The sequence below is a fragment of the Schistocerca gregaria genome, chromosome 5, assembly GCF_023897955.1.
Source record: "Schistocerca gregaria isolate iqSchGreg1 chromosome 5, iqSchGreg1.2, whole genome shotgun sequence".
Lineage (NCBI taxonomy): Eukaryota > Metazoa > Arthropoda > Insecta > Orthoptera > Acrididae > Schistocerca > Schistocerca gregaria.
This window is the reverse complement of record NC_064924.1, coordinates 499,519,630-499,540,093: the sequence shown is the minus strand read 5'-3', so window position 1 is coordinate 499,540,093 and position 20,464 is coordinate 499,519,630. Positions and strand designations below refer to the sequence as shown.

General features: G+C 37.7%; 1 protein-coding gene across 4 annotated transcripts in view; it reads right to left on the bottom strand.

Annotated features, from left to right (window-relative positions):
• Positions 1 to 800: 800 nt before the first annotated feature.
• Positions 801 to 20,464, bottom strand: part of LOC126272870 (alpha-catulin) — a 396,855-nt gene continuing 377,191 nt past the window's right edge. For 2 of the 4 annotated variants that reach the window (XM_049976091.1, XM_049976093.1), the window contains exon 11: positions 801 to 9,563. In XM_049976091.1, coding sequence (XP_049832048.1) covers positions 9,426 to 9,563 — 138 coding nt within the window. In that variant the 3' untranslated portion in view covers positions 801 to 9,425. Of the gene's footprint in view, positions 9,564 to 11,423; positions 11,575 to 20,464 lie in introns of all 4 variants that reach the window. The other 2 variants (XM_049976090.1, XM_049976092.1) reach the window with 2 other exon arrangements.

The following is a 20,464-nucleotide window of genomic DNA, read 5'->3' as shown; positions in this document are numbered from 1 at the left end:
AAAAAACATTTTCTGCATGATCATACACATGGCTAGAGGAGATAACCATTGTGCAAGAATATTCATTTGCTGCTCAAAGCACTGGTGGCAGGACTACCACAAATACAGAAGCTCACTGCTTAGCCATACTACACAATATGATTGTAATACCTTTTCATATACATAAATCTCACATATATTTAAATATTTCAGTCAAGGTTGCACATTTTCTTCTGCAAGACATGCCTGCTGAATTAAAATAGACATTTATATTTTAATGAATTCTCAACAGTATCCTGTTAAGTTAACAACACGGACTCTCCCAAAGAAAAGTAAATGAGTTACTTAAAGTAGAAAATTTGTGTGTGTTGAAGGATTCAAACAGTGAAATACATGTGGCATGTTCACAGCCCACAGGGCATTTACAGTATATGAAATAGATGACACTCCACATAGAGAAGCAGAACTATGGTGAGATAGTGATACACAGATGACAGCAAAGCTCAGAGAATTAATTCTGCTTAGAAGATGTACTAGATCTGTGCAAACACTTCTACCAGCTGGGAAACCTCTGTCCTTGTTCGTTATGCTCTTTGATATATAGATGATAACCTTTCAATGTCAATTTTTTTATATCATGTTTAATTATTATGCAGGCTGTTTCTTAAATGTATTAGAAGTTGTATTTGATAAGTACAACTACAATATATGGGTAAAAATAAAATGAAACAAACATTAGCAAATGAAAATTTAAATAGCTGCAATAAATGTTGTACACCTGGTATGGGTAATGAAACTTATTACAAGAAAGAATAAAACTGTCCATTTTAAATGGATATATTTTTTAGCTCTTCGCCTATGACTATATACAAAGTGTACAATAAAGTAAAAAATATACATAAATAATAACAACAGTAATAAATACATGGCTGAACATACAAAATACTAGAGTTTATTGGGGATACATACAGTTGATTCTGAGAGTTGAAAAAGTTTCCAGCATATTTACAGTTGACAACATTTATGGAACACAAATAGGGAACAGTACATATACATACATCACATGCATGGACAAATAAAAAATTACACCTATAGTAATGAGTATTGCTGTATCAAAATTCTACCCTGAGTTATACATGAGTACACAACAATATTGCACCAGTTCCACTGCTAACTCTTAATAAACCAATTGAAACATTTTCATAATTTTAGAATCTCCATGTATTCACCTTTGAGCATACATCCATATAAACTGCTTTCATAACAATGATAATTCTATCACAATATTTGCAAAATTTATAATGAGGATGTCATCCACAATCTGTGAGTATTACAATTAAGAACCTATGTGAGTTGTTGCATTTGATCTGTCTTATACTTACAAGATATCAGGAACTACCTAGCAAGAAATTAATATGCTAAAAAAAAAAAATAAAAAAATATGGAAATTATTTTCCTTATTTGGCAAGTAGCTTGGAAAATGAAGGTAAATAAGTCATTCTATGTCAATCTACAGGTGATGAACTAATTTTAACCAAAATAAGAGCTTTATTATGACTACCCTCCTTCTGAAATAATGTGTTATATATATGTAAATCAATCTCAGTTCATTGCAGTTCAAAGCATTTAAATACTGAATGGTCAAACATAAACAGGATACTGAAGGCTAAAGAGAGAGGCACAGCCTGATAAGCTAGTCAGCAAGGACAGCAATGTGACTCTGACTCCAGAACGCAATATTGAAAATACACTGAAAGAATGGATGAAAGAAACAAAAACCATATGGAAATAGCTAATTAACTGCATGAAAAGGAAGTAGGGAGAGCATAAAGAAGGGGCAGTGGCAAAGGGAAGGAGAGAGAGGCAGTGAGAAAGAGAAGCAAACCTGCTAATGTTGGAGATAAACGCACACGATGTTACAGAATTTCATCAATTTCTCTGATACCATTGTTCTACTACTGAACCTTGAAGTTTGATATGCTATTCCTACACTGAGTTAAACTTATCAATACAGTATGTACTCATCACCATAAACAGCACTGCAAACAAAGCACCAGCAGCTTCTTATGGTTTAGCCATTGTTTGTGACTGACCTTAATAAACATTAGTTCATCTGTAATTTACTAGGAGAATGTACCTAACAAAATAAAGGGTCTAATCAGATGAAAACAATAAGCAATATGCCATAAAAACAGCCACTGTTTCAGGAAATTGAGTATTTTATTTCTGTACACCAACACACTGCATATTTTTAGGCCAAAAGATGATGACAATCTGCAGATAGACGATTAATGGACCACCACTCTGCTGCATTCTGACAGTGTACTTCAAGTGAGTTGAGAAAACAATAAATATGTTTAAGACAGTTTAGATAATAATGAGATGGTATGAAACATCTAACACTATTGAACTCAAGCCAACAAAAATAAACTTACGTTAACATTACTTATTCCAAAACTACTTCGGTACACAGAGCAAGCTACAATCGAGTTACTTCATCAATAATCCTTGCCATTATACAAACAGTGATATGTTATAACTGACTATGGACATCCCTGTCCACAGCTTGTTGTCTTGCGGTAGTGTTCTCGCTTCTCGCGCATGGTGTCCTGTGTTCGATTCCCAGCGGGTTCAGGGATTTTCTCTGCCTCGTGATGACTGGGTGTTGTGTGTTCTTCATCATCATTTCATCATCATTGATGTGCAACTCACCAAAGTGGCGTCAACTAAAAAGGACTTGCAATACGGTGGACGAACTTCCCTGCATGGGGCCTCCCGGCCAACAATGCCATACGATCATTTCAGTTCATTTTCATGGACATCTTTGGCCTTTGGTCCATAAGCTACAGTGTAGAACCAGATGTCAAGCAAAGGCAATTTGATAACACTCTAGATGACGATATTACGCAGAGTTGTGGAATTTGCCTGGACTGAAATTTGTGCTATGGAATTTGATATTTATATACCAATGTGCTACTTTGAAAAATGAATTAATTACTTTTACCATGCAGTTTGCTATTTCCTCTGCTGATCAAAGTTAAAAAAGGTTTCAATTTCATACTGGTAACACTTCACTATTTCAGCTCAAACAACATACTTACTTTCTAAGAGTGTGCAAACTATATAATAATTTCTGACCTTATTATGAAAAGGATGGATTTCTACCCACCATATAGCGGAGATGCTTAGTCACACACAGGCACAACAAAAGGACTGTCAAACAAAAAGGCCTTCATCAGATTTAAACAAAGTACCCACAAACACACTCATGCAAAAGCAACTCTCATACTCATGACCAAAGTCTCTGGCTGCAGAGTCTGGCCTCTGTGTGACTGTGCTTGAGTGTGCACATGTGTGTTGTCTAATGTCAATAAAGGCCTTCTTGCCCAAAAGCTTTTGTTTGACAGTCTTTTTGTTGTGCCTACCTGTGACTCAGCATCTCCACTATATGGTGAGTAGCAGTCTAACTTTTTGAAAATATTGTCATTATTCCATTCTGGATTTTCCGTTGTTAAATTTCCGAGCTCATAATTTTGAACATGATTTTAGCTAAGAAGTATTCGTGATTATTAGAAGTCCCCAGCAGTTTAGAAGGCTCTACAATGAGACTGGTTGTCATGCATTTGATGTTTTTAGTTATAGTGATCGTACATTTGATGGCATTTTAGATAACTTCAGAACGGAAAAGAAAGCCAGGAGTGTAAGAGGTGATGAAGTTATGCAGTCTTAACAGTCCTTGAGCAAAACATCCATTCACTTACAAATAAACCTCAATGATTCATACTTCGGCATTGTTACCATAATAGCATGTATCAGAGGGCACAGGTAAAGATAAATCAAAATTTAGGCCTATTATGCATATGCTGTAAGGCTTCTTTAAGAAAGGAGAAGTAACTGTTTGAAGTTAGAAATGATCTTTCCTCAGCTTGCTAAGTCAGTTACTTTGAAAGGGCAGCTATTAAATTAGCAGATCATACATTCAAGAAATTAATTTATTATGTTTCTATGAAATATAAAAACATTTTTCACTAAATTAACTAACTCTGTCAACAAATTCTCTGAAAAATGTTTTATCTTGAGATGTTATCACAGAGAATTACTGATTCAGTCAGTACTATATTTTTTTGCACTCATGGCATATCGTAACTGGTGAACACTGCAAAAACAGCACTAAAACTATGGTGTTATCTAAATATAGACAACAATAATAGTGCCATATGTGCAAAAGTTACTACAGTCAAGTTATAAAGTTGAAATTATATTCAAAAGAGCCTACTAAAATCAAGGTTTGCAAAATAATTTTTTAAAAATCCAAAATGTGTAATACTGTCACAAGAGCATCAGAATAAAGCTGGGAGGACACATAAGCATGAAGAAGTGAATGACAAATTTCTTAAGTACAAATTTTCAAAAGGCTTTTTTTTTAATGTTCTGTTTTCAGTTGAATAAAAAACTGTTCATATCATTTATAAATCCTAAAGTTTTATCAAAATTAAACAAAAATATAAAGAAGAAAATAACTAAACAATACAAACATTTATAATTCAGAAAACAACAAAAATATCTGGAATGTAATGATGGAAACAAGAAAGGAGAATTAAATTATAACAAAAAAATATATCAAAACAAGGATAGAACCATGTCTGGTTCACTGAAGTTAATCTGTAGTACTGCAACAGAGTTCCAAAAAGTTCCACATACAGACACAACACCTAGAAAAAATAAAGCAGCAAACAAGAGCTCATTATGACTTGTCAAAAGTTAGTACAGCAATAAAAAAATAAAGATCATTAACCTGGCTGTGTGGACAGTCTGTGTGCTGGGTGAATTAATCAATAGATAGCATGAAAGATTATTTAGAGATATAACGATGAGCTGATGTTACCTACAGCGTGCAAATATGGTCTCATTTTTACTCGTGAAATATAGTGTTGAAGTCACAGAAAATTTAATTCTGTCATCATCATTGTACAAAATAATAGAATCAGTGTTGAAATACGGCAAATGAAACAATATGTTTACTATTATCACAAACATTTTCATCTGATATCAATAACATTAAGGGTAATGCGTGACAAAAATATTTGTAGTTAAAGTAAAAGATGGACTAATTAACTATTTAAATGAACATAACCGTCTCTGTAAACTGATAAATGTACAATACTAGTCATACTAGAATTACAAAGATTGTACTTGAGGCATTGAATATAACCGGCTGTATAAAGCATATGCTACAGGTATTAAGAATATCTTATGTCTGCTAAATTAAGGATACTTGGTAACTCCCATAAATTTAATATCAGACAGTTGTTTTTTGGAAAAAAGGGTCGGTGGTTCTTTATATTGAGATGGTCATATTAGAGTTGTACCAATGCAAATATAAACATTTTTGTGATTAGTATGTCTTGTATTTACACTATTTGTAGCTATGGACTTATTTCTTTGGGATACCGTAAACAAAAGAAGACGAAATTTTTAAGTGAGAGAAATGAATCTCACTGTAAGGACCAATTTAAAAAGCTATACACAAAAAAATTGAGATCAAACAATACTCAGCTGCTGATGAATGACCAGCTGTACAAGGGCGCACTAAAAAAACTTACAAACTTTTGAGTCTTCCTTGTTATAGTGTAAACAAGGCCCTACCCTCCCCCCTCCTCACCATCAACATGCACACTTACTTCTGCAAAAGAAGTATTTGTGAGTATTGTGTGTTTTTTCTCATTCTTTAAAGTATGCTTATTTGCCACACAATTGACCAACAGATGACTAGTTGCCTGTCCTTGATTTTTATTCATTATTTTCTGGCTTGTTATTAGAAATGTTAGGTACAGAATCTTAACTATATCATCCAAACTGCAATCTACATTAAGAAAAGAAAAACATATGGAATAACTTCACAAACAGCTCTATGACAATGAAATAACAGCCATGCAGACTGTATTAAAAATAAAATACAATATTCTATCAATGCATACAATTGTACATATTTCCAAAACAGATTAAAGATGAATTAGGTTCCTTAAGAAAATTTAGTGTTAAAACACCAAGGTATTACAATGAATTACATATTACAGATGAAAACCACTCATCAAAATCCAGAATGACACTGATCTTTCATGTCCAGACACCAGTAGCCTAGTACACCCAGGATGTAACAGAAACATTGTGAACCTCATTTCCCTCTTGTTATGAAGAAATGGGGTAATATCTTAAATTTTTGTTCTGTCAATTTCATTACTTGAGTAAGAAAGAGTAGTTTTGATGCATACTCGCTACACAATGTGCTCAACCTGCAGAATGACTAAAATAACAATTTCAAACAATGGAAACACCAGGCAGGAATATCAACAATGTAGCAAAAGATAGATCGCTACCTACTGTAAAGATGACACAAGTTATAGACAGGGACAATTAAAATAAACTTATGTAAAGCTTTCAGCCACAGCCTTCATTAGTAAAGAGAGACACACGCCATTTATACACACAAGCAGGCACACCTCACACACATATGATCGCCAAGTCAAGCATCGGGCTGAATGCTGGAGTTAGTGGCTGTGTGTGCAAGAGATATGCCAGATTGTGTGTATGAATGGTGTGTGTCTCCCTTTATTGATGAAGGCTGTGGCAAAAAGCTTTATATAATTGTCTTTTAATTGTGCCTGTCTGCAACTTGACGTGTCTTCCTTACGGTAGGTAGCAATCTGTCTTTTCCTACATTCTTAAAATAATAATTTTCTCTTTTGTTACTACAGTTTTGTTAATCTTCATTGAGGACACACAAACTAATCATATACACAGTACTGTACATCTCCATATACTATATTACCACATTTTGGTTAGACAGAAAAAAATATATGATATGAGAAATGCAAGTCGTTAATTTCTATGAAAGTAAATTAAATACCTATACCTAATAGGTTTTTTGTTATGTGAAATGATAATCTGATTGACTGGTTTCTCATTCAGATGATGTAGGAAACAGTAGTCAGTCATTTAAAGGGAAATTCCATAAAAAACATGATGCTAACTATAAGTATTAACAGCTAACTAAATAAAAAATTTACATCCAGTGAGAAACTGTGCAAACTCAATGTTTCTGTTCGATTTGTATAGTTGTTAGTAAAACCTATGTGTTTTCATTCCACTGTTGAATATGTATGCCAGACTAGCTGATATGTCCAAACGTACCTCACAGTAGTAGTTAGTATATTGTTTTCAAATTCAAATAAATGGACATGACAACAGATGTGTATTTAGCCACCATTGATTACCCAACATTACGGCATGAAAAATAAGGATGCAACAGATAGAAGTAATGAATATAGAAACAAGAGCATTGAGCCATGATAAAACAGCCAAACATAGCCATAAGAACGAAAAGTGTGGTTAATACTATCCTGCAGATTTGTAATGAGGGGTGTGTTTGACAAAACTACACAAATTACAGTAAAAATTGCAACATAAATTTTTCTTTTGAAGCCCTCATAATGCATTAGTTCACACAAAAGAGAATTTTTACCTATAAATTAATTATGATGCTGGTGGTGGTGGTAGTAATAATTATAGCAGTAGTGGATGTTCATATTCCTGAACTAATTCTGTTGGCATAGCCTGTGTCTCTAAACAATTTGTATGTCAACACACTGTTATCTAGTGCACAACACTCACTCCTAAGTGCACAGCTATTTATTGTCTTTAAGGCATCATGTTTATACTTCACTGGTTAGCTAATTACTGTTATGAATACCACAAGGGTACACAAGATTGTAGATGACTTCCTCACCTGATATGTAAAAACAATTTAATGCTGACACTGACAGCTTGCTACAGTTAAAGCTATTGTGGTTGTGTATAAATTGAGAAATTTTTTTTATAAATTCAAATAAATCTCCCACACAAAAATGTCATAGTTTGCAGGCACAGTTATAACTTTTGTCAGCTGATATTCACAGAGACACATGAAAATGCTTGGTTCCTCTCCATATCAGCACACAATATCAAATAACGAACAACAGCACCTTCACATCCTGCTGCTGCACAAGTGGAATGTTAAGAAGCTCATGCTTTCTTAAACCTAAAACAGCCTCTGCAAGGTATCATGTAGAAGTAATACTTAACATCATTGTCCATCATGTAACAGCCAGATGAACTAACATGCTTGTGAGACTACTTCATTTCCTCACACTGGTACTGCCTTTCCATTGTTATATAATGATTTACTGATCTTATTGCATTGCCTTACACTTGCAGTCTGACTAGCAAATGTGTGCTGGAGATCATTTATTGCTTTACTGCTAGTTTTCTTTTTCGTTTTGTTGCATACACAGGTAAGAGAAATACTGCAAAGGATGAAATGCACTCACATGAGTAATAAAGCATTACCACAAGGAGCGCATTACTAGCTATAACGTATAAATACAATGCATATATATAATTGAATACTCATACAATAACTGGATTACAACAGTCTAAAAACAACTGTACAATTCACTTACAATTCAGTCAAATAACCTCACTGCACACTTTGTGAAGTTCCCTATAGCAATGTAAATCTCATTCAATGAAGACAAAACTCCTAGTCTTTTATTTTTCACTTAATGTTATTTGATGTTTAGGAACAGGTCACCACACCAAATATATGATGGTGTAGCACAATATATGATTAAACACTGGTCTAGTATAAAAATACATTTACAACATTTAAATAATAAGACATAATAATCACAGTTACAAACTATGTAATGGTCAACAGATAACACGGTGAAAATGAAACCTATTTATTGCGGGTATTCATTAACAATACTGAAATTTATAGAAGAGGAGACTTATCACAGATGACTCATGTAATTTGTACAAAAAAATCTCTCTCTACTGGGCAAAAAGAACAACAAAGTAAGAACTCACACACAAATTTAATTGGAGATTCCCTTAAAAGAACTAGAACTAGAGGTATGGGATACGGATAGGGATGGGCGTTGGGGGAAACACAAAGGTACAGAAGGCATGCTTATCAAAAACATAAGCAAATGAAGTCATCCTTGCATAAAAAAGTATACAAGTTTCAGGGGTGATACCAAACACTATATCAAAGGCAGAGAGATAGTTTCTGCCTTTAATGGAAGATGTCAAATGCCAAAACCTGAGAATGTAACATATACATTTTTGTCTCTTATCATGATGTAAGCCCACAGAAACAAATGTTCTCCATAGTCTCATATGTTAGCAACATCTACAAGTGCTTGCCAAGAATTGGCAATTTGATAATATCAGCTGGCTTAGTATTTCATCTGAAGGAGCAGTGCTGGCAGCAGGCTCCAGTCTCAGCCTCTCTTATGTACTGCCTGCTGATTTCCTCGGCAGGCCGCAGCAGGGCCTCAGAACAAAAGGAAAGACACCCTGGTACGGCGCGCGTCGCCCTTGGCCCTTCGGGCCATCCCGAACTGTCAGATGGAGGGATCGGAGCCAGGGGCACCACCCATCTTGCCTCCCTCACCCCCAGCTCCGGCCCCTGTCCCATCCTCGTCGCGGAATGGAGACCCGGATGTGCCACGGGAAGACAGGCCTCGGAAATCCAAGTTGTACTGCAACAAGAAACGGTATCTTATGTACTTCTCCTCAAGAAAATGCAAAGACATGCCATTACATTAATCAAGTAATGCCACATATATGCTGCATGGAAATATTTGAGGAATTGTAAAAGAGCAATCGTGACAGTTGGTCCAGGTTAAATAACACTTCATGCTACCGCAACTACTTGTATGAATTTTAATTAGTTTTTGCACAGTGTGTGTCAAGCAAATGTAAAGTATGATAAAGATTAGAAGATATTAATGGTGAGAAACAGATCAATTATAGCACATCATTATTCCATATTATAGTTATTATGCTCAAAAACAGTCAATCTAAAAATGTGGGTTAAGTAAGCCAAATATTAGTTACTGGATCCTGAAGAAACACTGTATCTACAGTCTCTGACAATGAGACATGCAATTTATCATCCTCCACAACTTTCATATGAAGAACAATACTTTTTTTGTGTCTGCAATGAAATATACTGTCAATCACCTAACAAAAGGGTATGGAAACAACATAAATATGTTCTTCTTCTTAGCTATATACATCCTAATTGGCAACAAAGCACAGTAATCAATTTTCCTCTTAATTCCTTTCAACAAAACATTCACATATGTACTTGCATATGACAGCAGCGTGTTGGATTATCAGCATTCTCAGAAATTTTTAATTTATTTTTCTATTTCCAACTTGACTGTCACATGAGACATCAGACCGATGATAGCAAAAGATGATTACAACATTTGTCACTGTGAACTTTTACAATATCCTTGTAGTGATGGAAATAAAAAGCTTGGAAAAACATTGTGTCATCTGCTAATGTAGAAATAAAAATGATATAGTGGCTCAATGTAAGTGAGAATTGCAAGAAAAGATGTAGAAGTTGAACATTTAGTGAAAGGTGACAGAGAAATATTTTTCTATAAGATCTATGGACAGAGTGAACATAGAAGAGCACTAATTTTGGAAAGAATGTTCTTCTTTGTTGAGGCTCATCCTCTGGGCAAAAGAGTTTTTTTTTAGATTTCAGAGCACCAGTAGTCCACATGAGTATGATTTGCTCCACTTCACAGCAGAATTCACACATTATCATTCAAAATTTGAACACACTTGTTTGTCATATCCACAAATGTCTTCCCTTTCACTTCGGTCATCCTGCCAGTGTTCCACCTCCATATATTTATGCTTCATACATCTACTTTCACATGTCAGTATCAAATATTATTCTGCCTAAAGTATGACTGTAAAAAGAGGTAAAGCTGTCATAAGCTCAAATTCTGGGTTGAACACCACAGTGTTTTACTAGGCACAGTTCACTTATACATGGTATGCTATTGCTTTCCTATGGCCTTTGAACTGACTTACCCAGATAACTTTATGGGGATCAAGAGTTTAATATGGATTCAGAACCATGGAGCAAATTGGCATTTTTCACATGAACAAAAATTATCAGAGGTGAAAGAAGTGAAAATTGACTAGGACTGAATGGAGACTGAACTGGAGATCTTTTGCACTTTATCACTGTCAAAAATTTTACATCTGCTGAACTTCAAAATGTCAAATTATACAATAACAAGGGTCATTCATATAAAATGAAAAATGTAATTTAAAATTATACAAGCAAGCATAAAACTTTTGTTAGTTCTCAAAAGACAGCTCTTTAAACACTTAGAAACACTTAGGAGATTTATGCTACGTGACTAAACACGCACACACTTCAAGCAATAAGGGAAGATTTACACTAGACTTTTCACAAACATTAACACTAGTCACACATTATTAACACACACACACACACACACACACTTGTACGACAACACAGAAGACAGCAAGCAATTACACAAACAAGCATGCACTGTGGGCCGTACATGTTGTTCTTGTGTCCTGTCACCTGGGAAGAGAAGAATAAGGGTTCCCAATGAAACGCATCATAGCCTGAGGACTCAGGAATCCAGGAATGTGATGATCAGCTAGTGCCCAGCTGCTGATTTCAACTCGCTGTGGCATGTACAGAGAAAACTGAAAAGTAAAACTCTTCACTAAAGTGCTTACAAATCTACATCCATTCAAACAAAAAGTCGTAGAAATTTCTTGAGACATTACATTATCTTACCTGCAAAACAAAATATACTGATTTTAACTGTACAATATATCCTAACTAACTTGTAATTACAGACTGAGATTTAATCAGTTAAAATAAGCTGGAACATCTTTCATTCATTTGCACTTCAAATGATGATGGTTCTGCACAGACTTTTAAGACAGTGACAGTGCACCAGAAATCTGAATAATTTATAAGTCATGCACAACAGATGACTGTAAATTACTTGTATATTTTAAACACTGTTTTACGTAAAATCTGATATGGGAGAGATTAGCACACTCCACACTATGAAAAGAAGTAAGAAGAAATAGATATACAATAAAATGTGTGCAGAGACACAGGAAGAATAGAAATAACAAGTCATGTGTATAGTATACTGTGGTACATGGTAAATTTGGATGAAAGGAAATGTTATTAGGTATCAAAGTAGGAGAAAGATGGTTAAACAAAGAAGAAGAAGGAGGAGAAGAAAAAGAAGAAGAAGAAGAAGAAGAAGAAGAAGAAGAAGAAGAAGAATCCTGTATAATAACTATGACTTAATAACGTGAGAAGAAAGATATGACATAGTATCAGTATTAATATGGTTAGAACATAAGAAAGCAGGTAGCACAAAGCTGTAGGTTAGTAAAGGCAAACTTTTACTTTATTAATCAGCCTGTGGAAACATTCAAACAATGCTTGCACACGAGTGTAGTTCACTGCCCCTATTGACAACTTCAGGTTATAACAGTGTAGCTTCACTTGAAGAATTTCTTTGTAATGTCCATTTCAGACAGCACAGAATGTGAAACAAGTGCCAGATAAATATGGGATATAATACCTTCATCATCTTTGGCTTTTGCACATTATGATCTGACATCTTCTGCACAGCCCTCTTTAGTTCAGTGTAACACAGAATTAGTGCAAGATAACAAAACTTACGGCACTGAATCTACTGAGTGTAATAACTGGATTACTACATTTATTTTGTCCTACAAGATAAACCGAGCATGCAAGGAATTATATCTCAATATTCTCTTTTTTCATAACTCACATAATTTTAGTTCTTTAGTTACAGGAGATACTGTAAGTCCAAAGAAACTGCCCCCTAAGTGTTGTTTCTTAAAGAAGTAATAAATATGTTTTATCTACACTGTGAAAACATTTCCTTGAGTCTGCATTTGTTTTGATGTACATTACCAAAAGTGTCCTGCTTGTACCCACTCTATTTCTTCTGTGGTTGTCTCACTACAGCAAGATATACTAATAGAAGGCAATTGCCCTTACAAGGCCTGACAATTATTTTGTTTTGATTCTGCAGCCTATACACCTCTGCCAACACAATATCAGCTACATTAGATGTGGAAAGTCTCGTGAGGCACCTGTATGTGAATTTTGAAGACTTTTTATGAATATATGTTGTAGGAAAGTCCTTGTACAACATAAATACTTTAATATTAAAGGAAACCACTAACCTAAAATCAGAAGCATTAAGTTGTTGACACACACACACACACACACACACACACACACACACACACACACACACACACACACATATATATATATATATATATATATATACATACCTACTCTCATATATGGTGCCGGCTAGACAACCTCGCTGATACTGTTTTGCAGCATGTGGAGTGGTTGTGGTATAGGTAGTGTCAGGTGGGAGAGGGAGAGGGAGAGGGAGAGGGAGATACTGAAGGTGGGCTAGCAGTCTGAAGGGAGGCAGCTAGTTGCTAGCTAGGAATTCAAAAGAGAGGTGTGGCAAGTACATATGCTGGCACAACTGTAGAGGCCAGTACAAAGTGGCACATGCTGAAGGCAAGATGGGGACATGAACTGGGAGATGGAAACAGGATGGAAGAAGGGGAATCTGTTGCCTGGAGGGTGCAGGGACAGTGGGTCTCCTAAGACTGAGACCAGGACAATTGAGAGAGCACAGGACTTCTTGTAAGGATAACTCTGATCTGCATAGTACAGAGCGGCTGGCAGTGGAAGGAACAATCCAGATGACTCAGGCTGTGAAGTAGCCATGGCTAGGTATTCAGGAAGGAAGGTGGCAGGTATGTGAACTGGCACGTCTGTATTGGCTGGTGGGAAGTGGCAAACACTGAAAGCAATATGGGGTGAAAATTGGAACATCACAATCCAAGCCATCTGGATCCTTCACTCTGCCACTAGCTTCTCTGAACTATGCTTATCCTTACAACACATTCACCACTACTGTAATCACCCTGGTCTCAAACTTGGGTAACCCACTGTCATTGCAGCCTCCAACCAATGGTTTCCCCTCCTTCTGTCCTGTCACCCCCTCCTAATTCAGGTCCACACATCGCCTTCAGTGTGTGACACTTTCCACTGACCACTACAGTGATGCCAGCTCATGTATGTGCCACCCCTCCCTCTACATTCCTAACCAGCAAACCAGCCATCCCCTCTAAGTCACCCACCACCCAGTCCCTAGTCCCTCCCCCACCTCCCTCGCCCTTTACCTACCTTATCTAAAACCAGCCCACCACAACCAGTCCACCTGCCACAAAATAGCATTGGCATGGTTAGTCTAGCTGACACCATGCAGGAATATAAATGTGTGTGTGTGTGTGTGTGTGTGTGTGTTTGTTTTACTCTAGCTCATCAAAGGACAATTCCAAAAGCTAGCATGTATTCTTTCTTTTGTGTGTGCCAGTCAACAACTCAAAACTTCTGCTTTTCAGTGAGTGGTTTTCTGTTTTGTGTATTCATGGTGTCTCAGATCTTTTGGGTCAAATTGAAACAGGTGATAGAAGGTCCAGAACTGATTATACTGATACGGGGAACCAACTTACAGAAATGTATATTTAGTGTGTTATGAACATACACAGCATACACTGCATAACAACGACAATACTCATAGTAATTGTTCAAGTGATGACCGATAGTCTAAAAGCATGTATTGCATTGGTGCATGCAGTTCTACTGCACTCTTGCAAAGATCTCATGTGTTTGTTGAGCACTGGAACAAGCAACAGATGATAAACAGTGCACACCTCTGCACACTAACCAGACACTGTGTGCAGAACTTAGCTCACAGTACATGAGTCATATGAAGACCACATGCATCACGTTGGTGCACACACCACTGTCACTGGTGTTAGTAGTCCATTGCATCAGACAGCTAGTGACCAAGGTGAGGTGTGTTACTCTGTATTTGTATGTTTGTCATGAGGGATAGAAGACGTACATTTAATGTATGGTGTGGCAGGATGATGTTCCTGTAAAGCAAATAAATGTACAGAGGACACTTCCCCAACAGCTGTTATCGTAACTGGAAGAAGTTTATCTCTGGACCTGTCAACTTGCCAGAGAAATGCACACTTCAAGGGATACAGTGTGGAGAGTATTTGTGGCACATATATCATATCACTATCATAAAGGGCATGTGCAAACACAGGGACCAACAGATTTTGAGCCCTGCATTCACTTGTGTCAATGGATTATCCAATGCAGTGCTACAGTGTCAAGCTAAACACAGTTTTTAATCAGAGTGTATATGACCCCGGAGATCCAGGAAAAACCCAGGAAATTTTTAGAATTCCGGGAATTTCTCGTCGTTTTAGTATTCAGTTAAATTTTTGTAATTTTGACTAGTAAGAACCAGATGGCAGTACCGTAGGTGCAACCACAACGGAGGGGTATCTGTTGAGAGGCCAGACAAACATGTGGTTCCTGAAGAGGAGCAGCAGCCATTTCAGTAGTTGCAGGGGCAACAGTCTGGATGATTGACTGATCTGGCCTTGTAACACTAACCAAAACGGCCTTGATGTACTGGTACTGCGAACGGCTGAAAGCAAGGGGAAACTACAGCCGTAATTTTTCCCGAGGGCATGCAGCTTTACTGTATGGTTAAATGATGATGGCGTCCTCTTGGGTAAAATATTCCGGAGGTAAAATAGTCCCCCATTTAGATCTCCGTGCGGGGACTACTCAAGAGGACATTGTTATCAGGACAAAGAAAACTGGCATTCTACGGATCAGAGCGTTGAATGTCAGATCCCTTAATCGAGCAGGTAGGTTAGAAAATTTAAAAAGGGAAATGGATAGCTTAAAATTAGATATAGTGGGAATTAGTGAAGTTCGGTGGCAGGAGGAACAAGACATTTGGTCAGGTGAATACAGGGTTAAAAATACAAAATCAAATAGGGGTAATGCAGGAGTATGTTTAATACTGAATAAAAAAATAGGATTGCGGGTAAGCTACTACAAACAGCATAGTGAACGTATTATTGTGGCCAAGATAGACACAAAGCCCAACCCTACTACAGTAGTACAAGTTTATATGCCAACTAGCTCTGCAGATGATGGACAAATTGAGGAAATGTGTGATGAGATAAAAGAAATTATACAGGCAGTGAAGGGAGACGAAAATTTAATAGTCATGGGTGACTTGAATTCATCAATAGGAAAAGGAAGAGAAGGAAACATAGTAGGTGAATATGGATTGGGGGGAAGAAATGAAAGAGGAAGCCGCCTGGTAGAATTTTGTGCAAAGCATAACTTAATCATAAGTAATACTTTGTTTAACAATCATAAAAGAAGGTTGTATACATGGAAGAACCCTGGAGATACTAAAAGGTATCAGATAGATTATACAATGGTAAGACAGAGATTTAGGAACCAGGTTTTGAATTGTAAGGCATTTCCAGGGGCAGATGCGGACTCTGACCACAATCTATTGGTTATGAGCTGTAGATTAAAACTGAAGAAACTACAAAAAGGTGCTAATTTAAGGAGATGGGACCTGGATAAACTGAAAGAACCAGAGGTTGTAGAGTGTTTCAGGGAGAGCATAAGGGAACAATTGACAGAAATGGGGGACAGAAATACAGTAGAAGAAGAATGGGTAGCTCTGAGAGATGAAGTAGTGAAGGCAGCAGAAGATCAAGTAGGTAAAATGACGAGGGGTAATAGAAATCCTTGGGTAGCAGAAGAAATATTGAATTTAATTGATGAAAGGAGAAAATATAAAAATGCAATAAATGAAGCAGGCAAAAAGGAATACAAACGTCTCAAAAATGAGATTGACAGGAAGTGCAAAATGGCTAAGCAGGGATGGCTAGAGGACAAATGTAAGGATGTAGAGGCTTATCTTACTAGGGGTAAGATAGATACTGCCTACAGGAAAATTAAAGAGACCTTTGGAGAAAAGAGAGCAACTTGTATGAATATCAAGTAGGGAGGATATAAAATGTAGACTGGCAACGGCAGGGAAAGCGTTTCTGAAGAAGAGAAATTTGTTAACATCGAATATAGATTTAAGTGTCAGGAAGTAATTTCTGAAAGTATTTGTATGGAGTGTAGCCATGTATGGAAGTGAAACATGGAAGATAAATAGTTTAGACAAGAAGAGAATAGAAGCTTTCGAAATGTGGTGCTACAGAAGAATGCTGAAGATTAGATGGGTAGATCACATAACTAATGAGGAGGTATTGAATAGAATTGGGGAGAAGAGGAGTTTGTGGCACAACTTGACTAAAAGAAGGGATCGGTTGGTAGGACATGTTTTGAGGCATTAAGGGATCACAAATTTAGCATTGGAGGGCAGCGTGGAGGGTAAAAATCATAGAGGGAGACCAAAAGATGAATACAGTAAGCAGATTCAAAAGGATGTAGGTTGCAGTAAGTACTGGGAGATGAAGAAGCTTGCACAGGATAGAGTAGCATGGAGAGCTGCATCAAACCAGTCTCAGGACTGAAGACCACAACAACAACAACAACATATTTAATTTTATGTCACACAGAAGAGCAAGTTTTTTGCTTATAGGCAATAAAGAGTCCAGATTTTCTTAAGAGTTCTTGCTCTCCTGGTTGCAACTAATCTTATCCAATATCAATTGCAAGGTTTGTGTCTTACATTTCCTCAAAGACGTATGTTGTATGCATCAGAGTCTTCAGAAAGATGTGTGGCACAAAGTGAACTTATTTTTGAAAAGTCTTTTAACGTTCTGATGCGCAGAGAAGTCTGAGTCGTAGTGGGGTGGGGGTAGTCTCCATGTGACCCGTGTTTACATTTAACAAATTTTCTGTTCCCTCTTCATTTACCGCTCTCACGTCAAATGAAAACAAGATGGATTTCTGTGTCTGGGAGCTACCAAGTGAATTAAAATACATTTACATAATTATGGAAGGCTAAAGTATATTACTAGTTTCAGATTTTATTTTATTTCCACCTTTCTGACAGTCAAGCATTAATTGCCTTGCAGAACAATAAAGTTATTTTTGTCGGTTTGCTAAAGAAATTTGGCTTTTATTATGCTTTCCTACTGAGGCAGTCAATTTATTTGAAACAAAGTGTTTTACTCCACACTAATGGCTAGTTTCAACTGTTTGCTGCATTCCAAGTGTATGTTTTCATCATCTATCACATATGGCATTATGCCATGATAAAGTACCAAACATGAGATAATACAATACTGGTACTCATAGAAAATTTATGGCCTGAAAACCACTCCAAAAAGCTTCATATCAGGTTGAGGCCTACGTCATTGGGAATCTGGACATACGAATGTGCACTGTAAGGCAAACTATGCAGTTTAGTATGGTTCACAAAATTCTGACACTATTTGGGTATCCTATAATGTCTTATTTCTTTTATGACATAATGTAAGATCTTTTAATATGGGTTTCCTACATCACCGTTGCTGTGCAAGCGTGGTGATGTCTCTTATCTGGTGCTCTCTGGCAACTGCTGAAATGAATCCATTTACACTCCTGGAAATTGAAATAAGAACACCGTGAATTCATTGTCCCCGGAAGGGGAAACTTTATTGACACATTCCTGGGGTCAGATACATCACATGATCACACTGACAGAACCACAGGCACATAGACACAGGCAACAGAGCATGCACAATGTCGGCACTAGTACAGTGTATATCCACCTTTCGCAGCAATGCAGGCTGCTATTCTCCCATGGAGATGATCGTAGAGATGCTGGATGTAGTCCTGTGGAATGGCTTGCCATGCCATTTCCACCTGGCGCCTCAGTTGGACCAGCGTTCGTGCTGGACGTGCAGACCGTGTGAGACGACGCTTCATCCAGTCCCAAACATGCTCAATGGGGGACAGATCCGGAGATCTTGCTGGCCAGGGTAGTTGACTTACACCTTCTAGAGCACGTTGGGTGGCACGGGATACATGCAGACGTGCATTGTCCTGTTGGAACAGCAAGTTCCCTTGCCGGTCTAGGAATGGTAGAACGATGGGTTCGATGAAGGTTTGGATGTACCGTGCACTATTCAGTGTCCCCTCGACGATCACCAGAGGTGTACGGCCAGTGTAGGAGATCGCTCCCCACACCATGATGCCGGGTGTTGGCCCTGTGTGCCTTGGTCGTATGCAGTCCTGATTGTGGCACTCACCTGCACGGCGCCAAACACGCATACGACCATCATTGGCACCAAGGCAGAAGCGACTCTCATCGCTGAAGACGACACGTCTCCATTCGTCCCTCCATTCACACCTGTCGCGACACCACTGGAGGCGGGATGCACGATGTTGGGGTGTGAGCGGAAGACGGCCTAACGGTGTGCGGGACCATAGCCCAGCTTCATGGAGACAGTTGCGAATGGTCCTTGCCAATACCCCAGGAGCAACAGTGTCCCTAATTTGCTGGGAAGCGGCGGTGCAGTCCCCTACAGCACTGTGTAGGATCCTACGGTCTTGGCGTGCATCCGTGCGTCGCTGCGGTCCGGTCCCAGGTCGACGGGCACGTGCACCTTCCGCCGACCACTGGCGACAACATCGATGTACTGTGGAGACCTCACGCCCCACGTGTTGAGCAATTCGGCGGTATGTCCACCCGGCCTCCCGCATGCCCGTAAACTGCACATACGGTTCACGTCCACGCTGTCGCGGCATGCTACCAGTGTTAAAGACTGCGATGGAGCTCCATATGCCACGGTAAACTGGGTGACACTGATGGCGGCGGTGCACAAATGCTGCGCAGCTAGTGCCATTCAACGGCCAACACCGCGGTTCCTGGTGTGTCTGCTGTGCCGTGCGTCTGATCATTGCTTGTACAGCCCTCTCGCAGTGTCTGGAGCAAGTATGGTGGGTCTGACACACCGGTGTCAATGTGTTCTTTTTTCCATTTCCAGGAGTGTATAACAGGTCGCAGGAAAATAATGCAAACTGTTATTCAAGAAGCATTATTTTCAAAGTAAACTTGCTTTTACACAAGATGAACTTTGTAAGAGAATGTACGATGAACTTCTTAAATCAGAGAGCGTTTGCTCTCTTTTAAAAATCAACTCTTTGCTGATGAGCCATTTAGAAGAATTTCGAGCCCAGAAGATCAGAGATTTATGTCAGTATTAAAAATTTTATTGGTTTATATGTGTGATGTATTGTAAAATGTATCATGCACTAAACAGATCAACATTATACGTGAAAGCTTAGCTTCTCCTGTCACTTATTAATTTTCAAGACAAATATTATATGCGAAAGCTTTGCTTTTTTTGTAGCAACACTATGTATATTAATTTAAACCATTAACTTTTCCTGTTGGTGAAATTCGATTTATACTTTTGTAATATGAAAATATGCAGTGTACATGTTGCTGCACATCAAAGATCTTTCCAAAACACCGGCCGGCAAAATACACTGTCGCTGAACACGGAAAAAGTGTATTTTCACTAGAGATAAAATGTATTTTTAACCAAGAGATCTGGGAAAAATCCGCTAATTTTTTTCCCTTGTCCGCATATACACCATGTTATTGTTCACGGATGAGGCCCTCACTTCAACCATGATGGTGTTTACAACCCCTGCAACAGC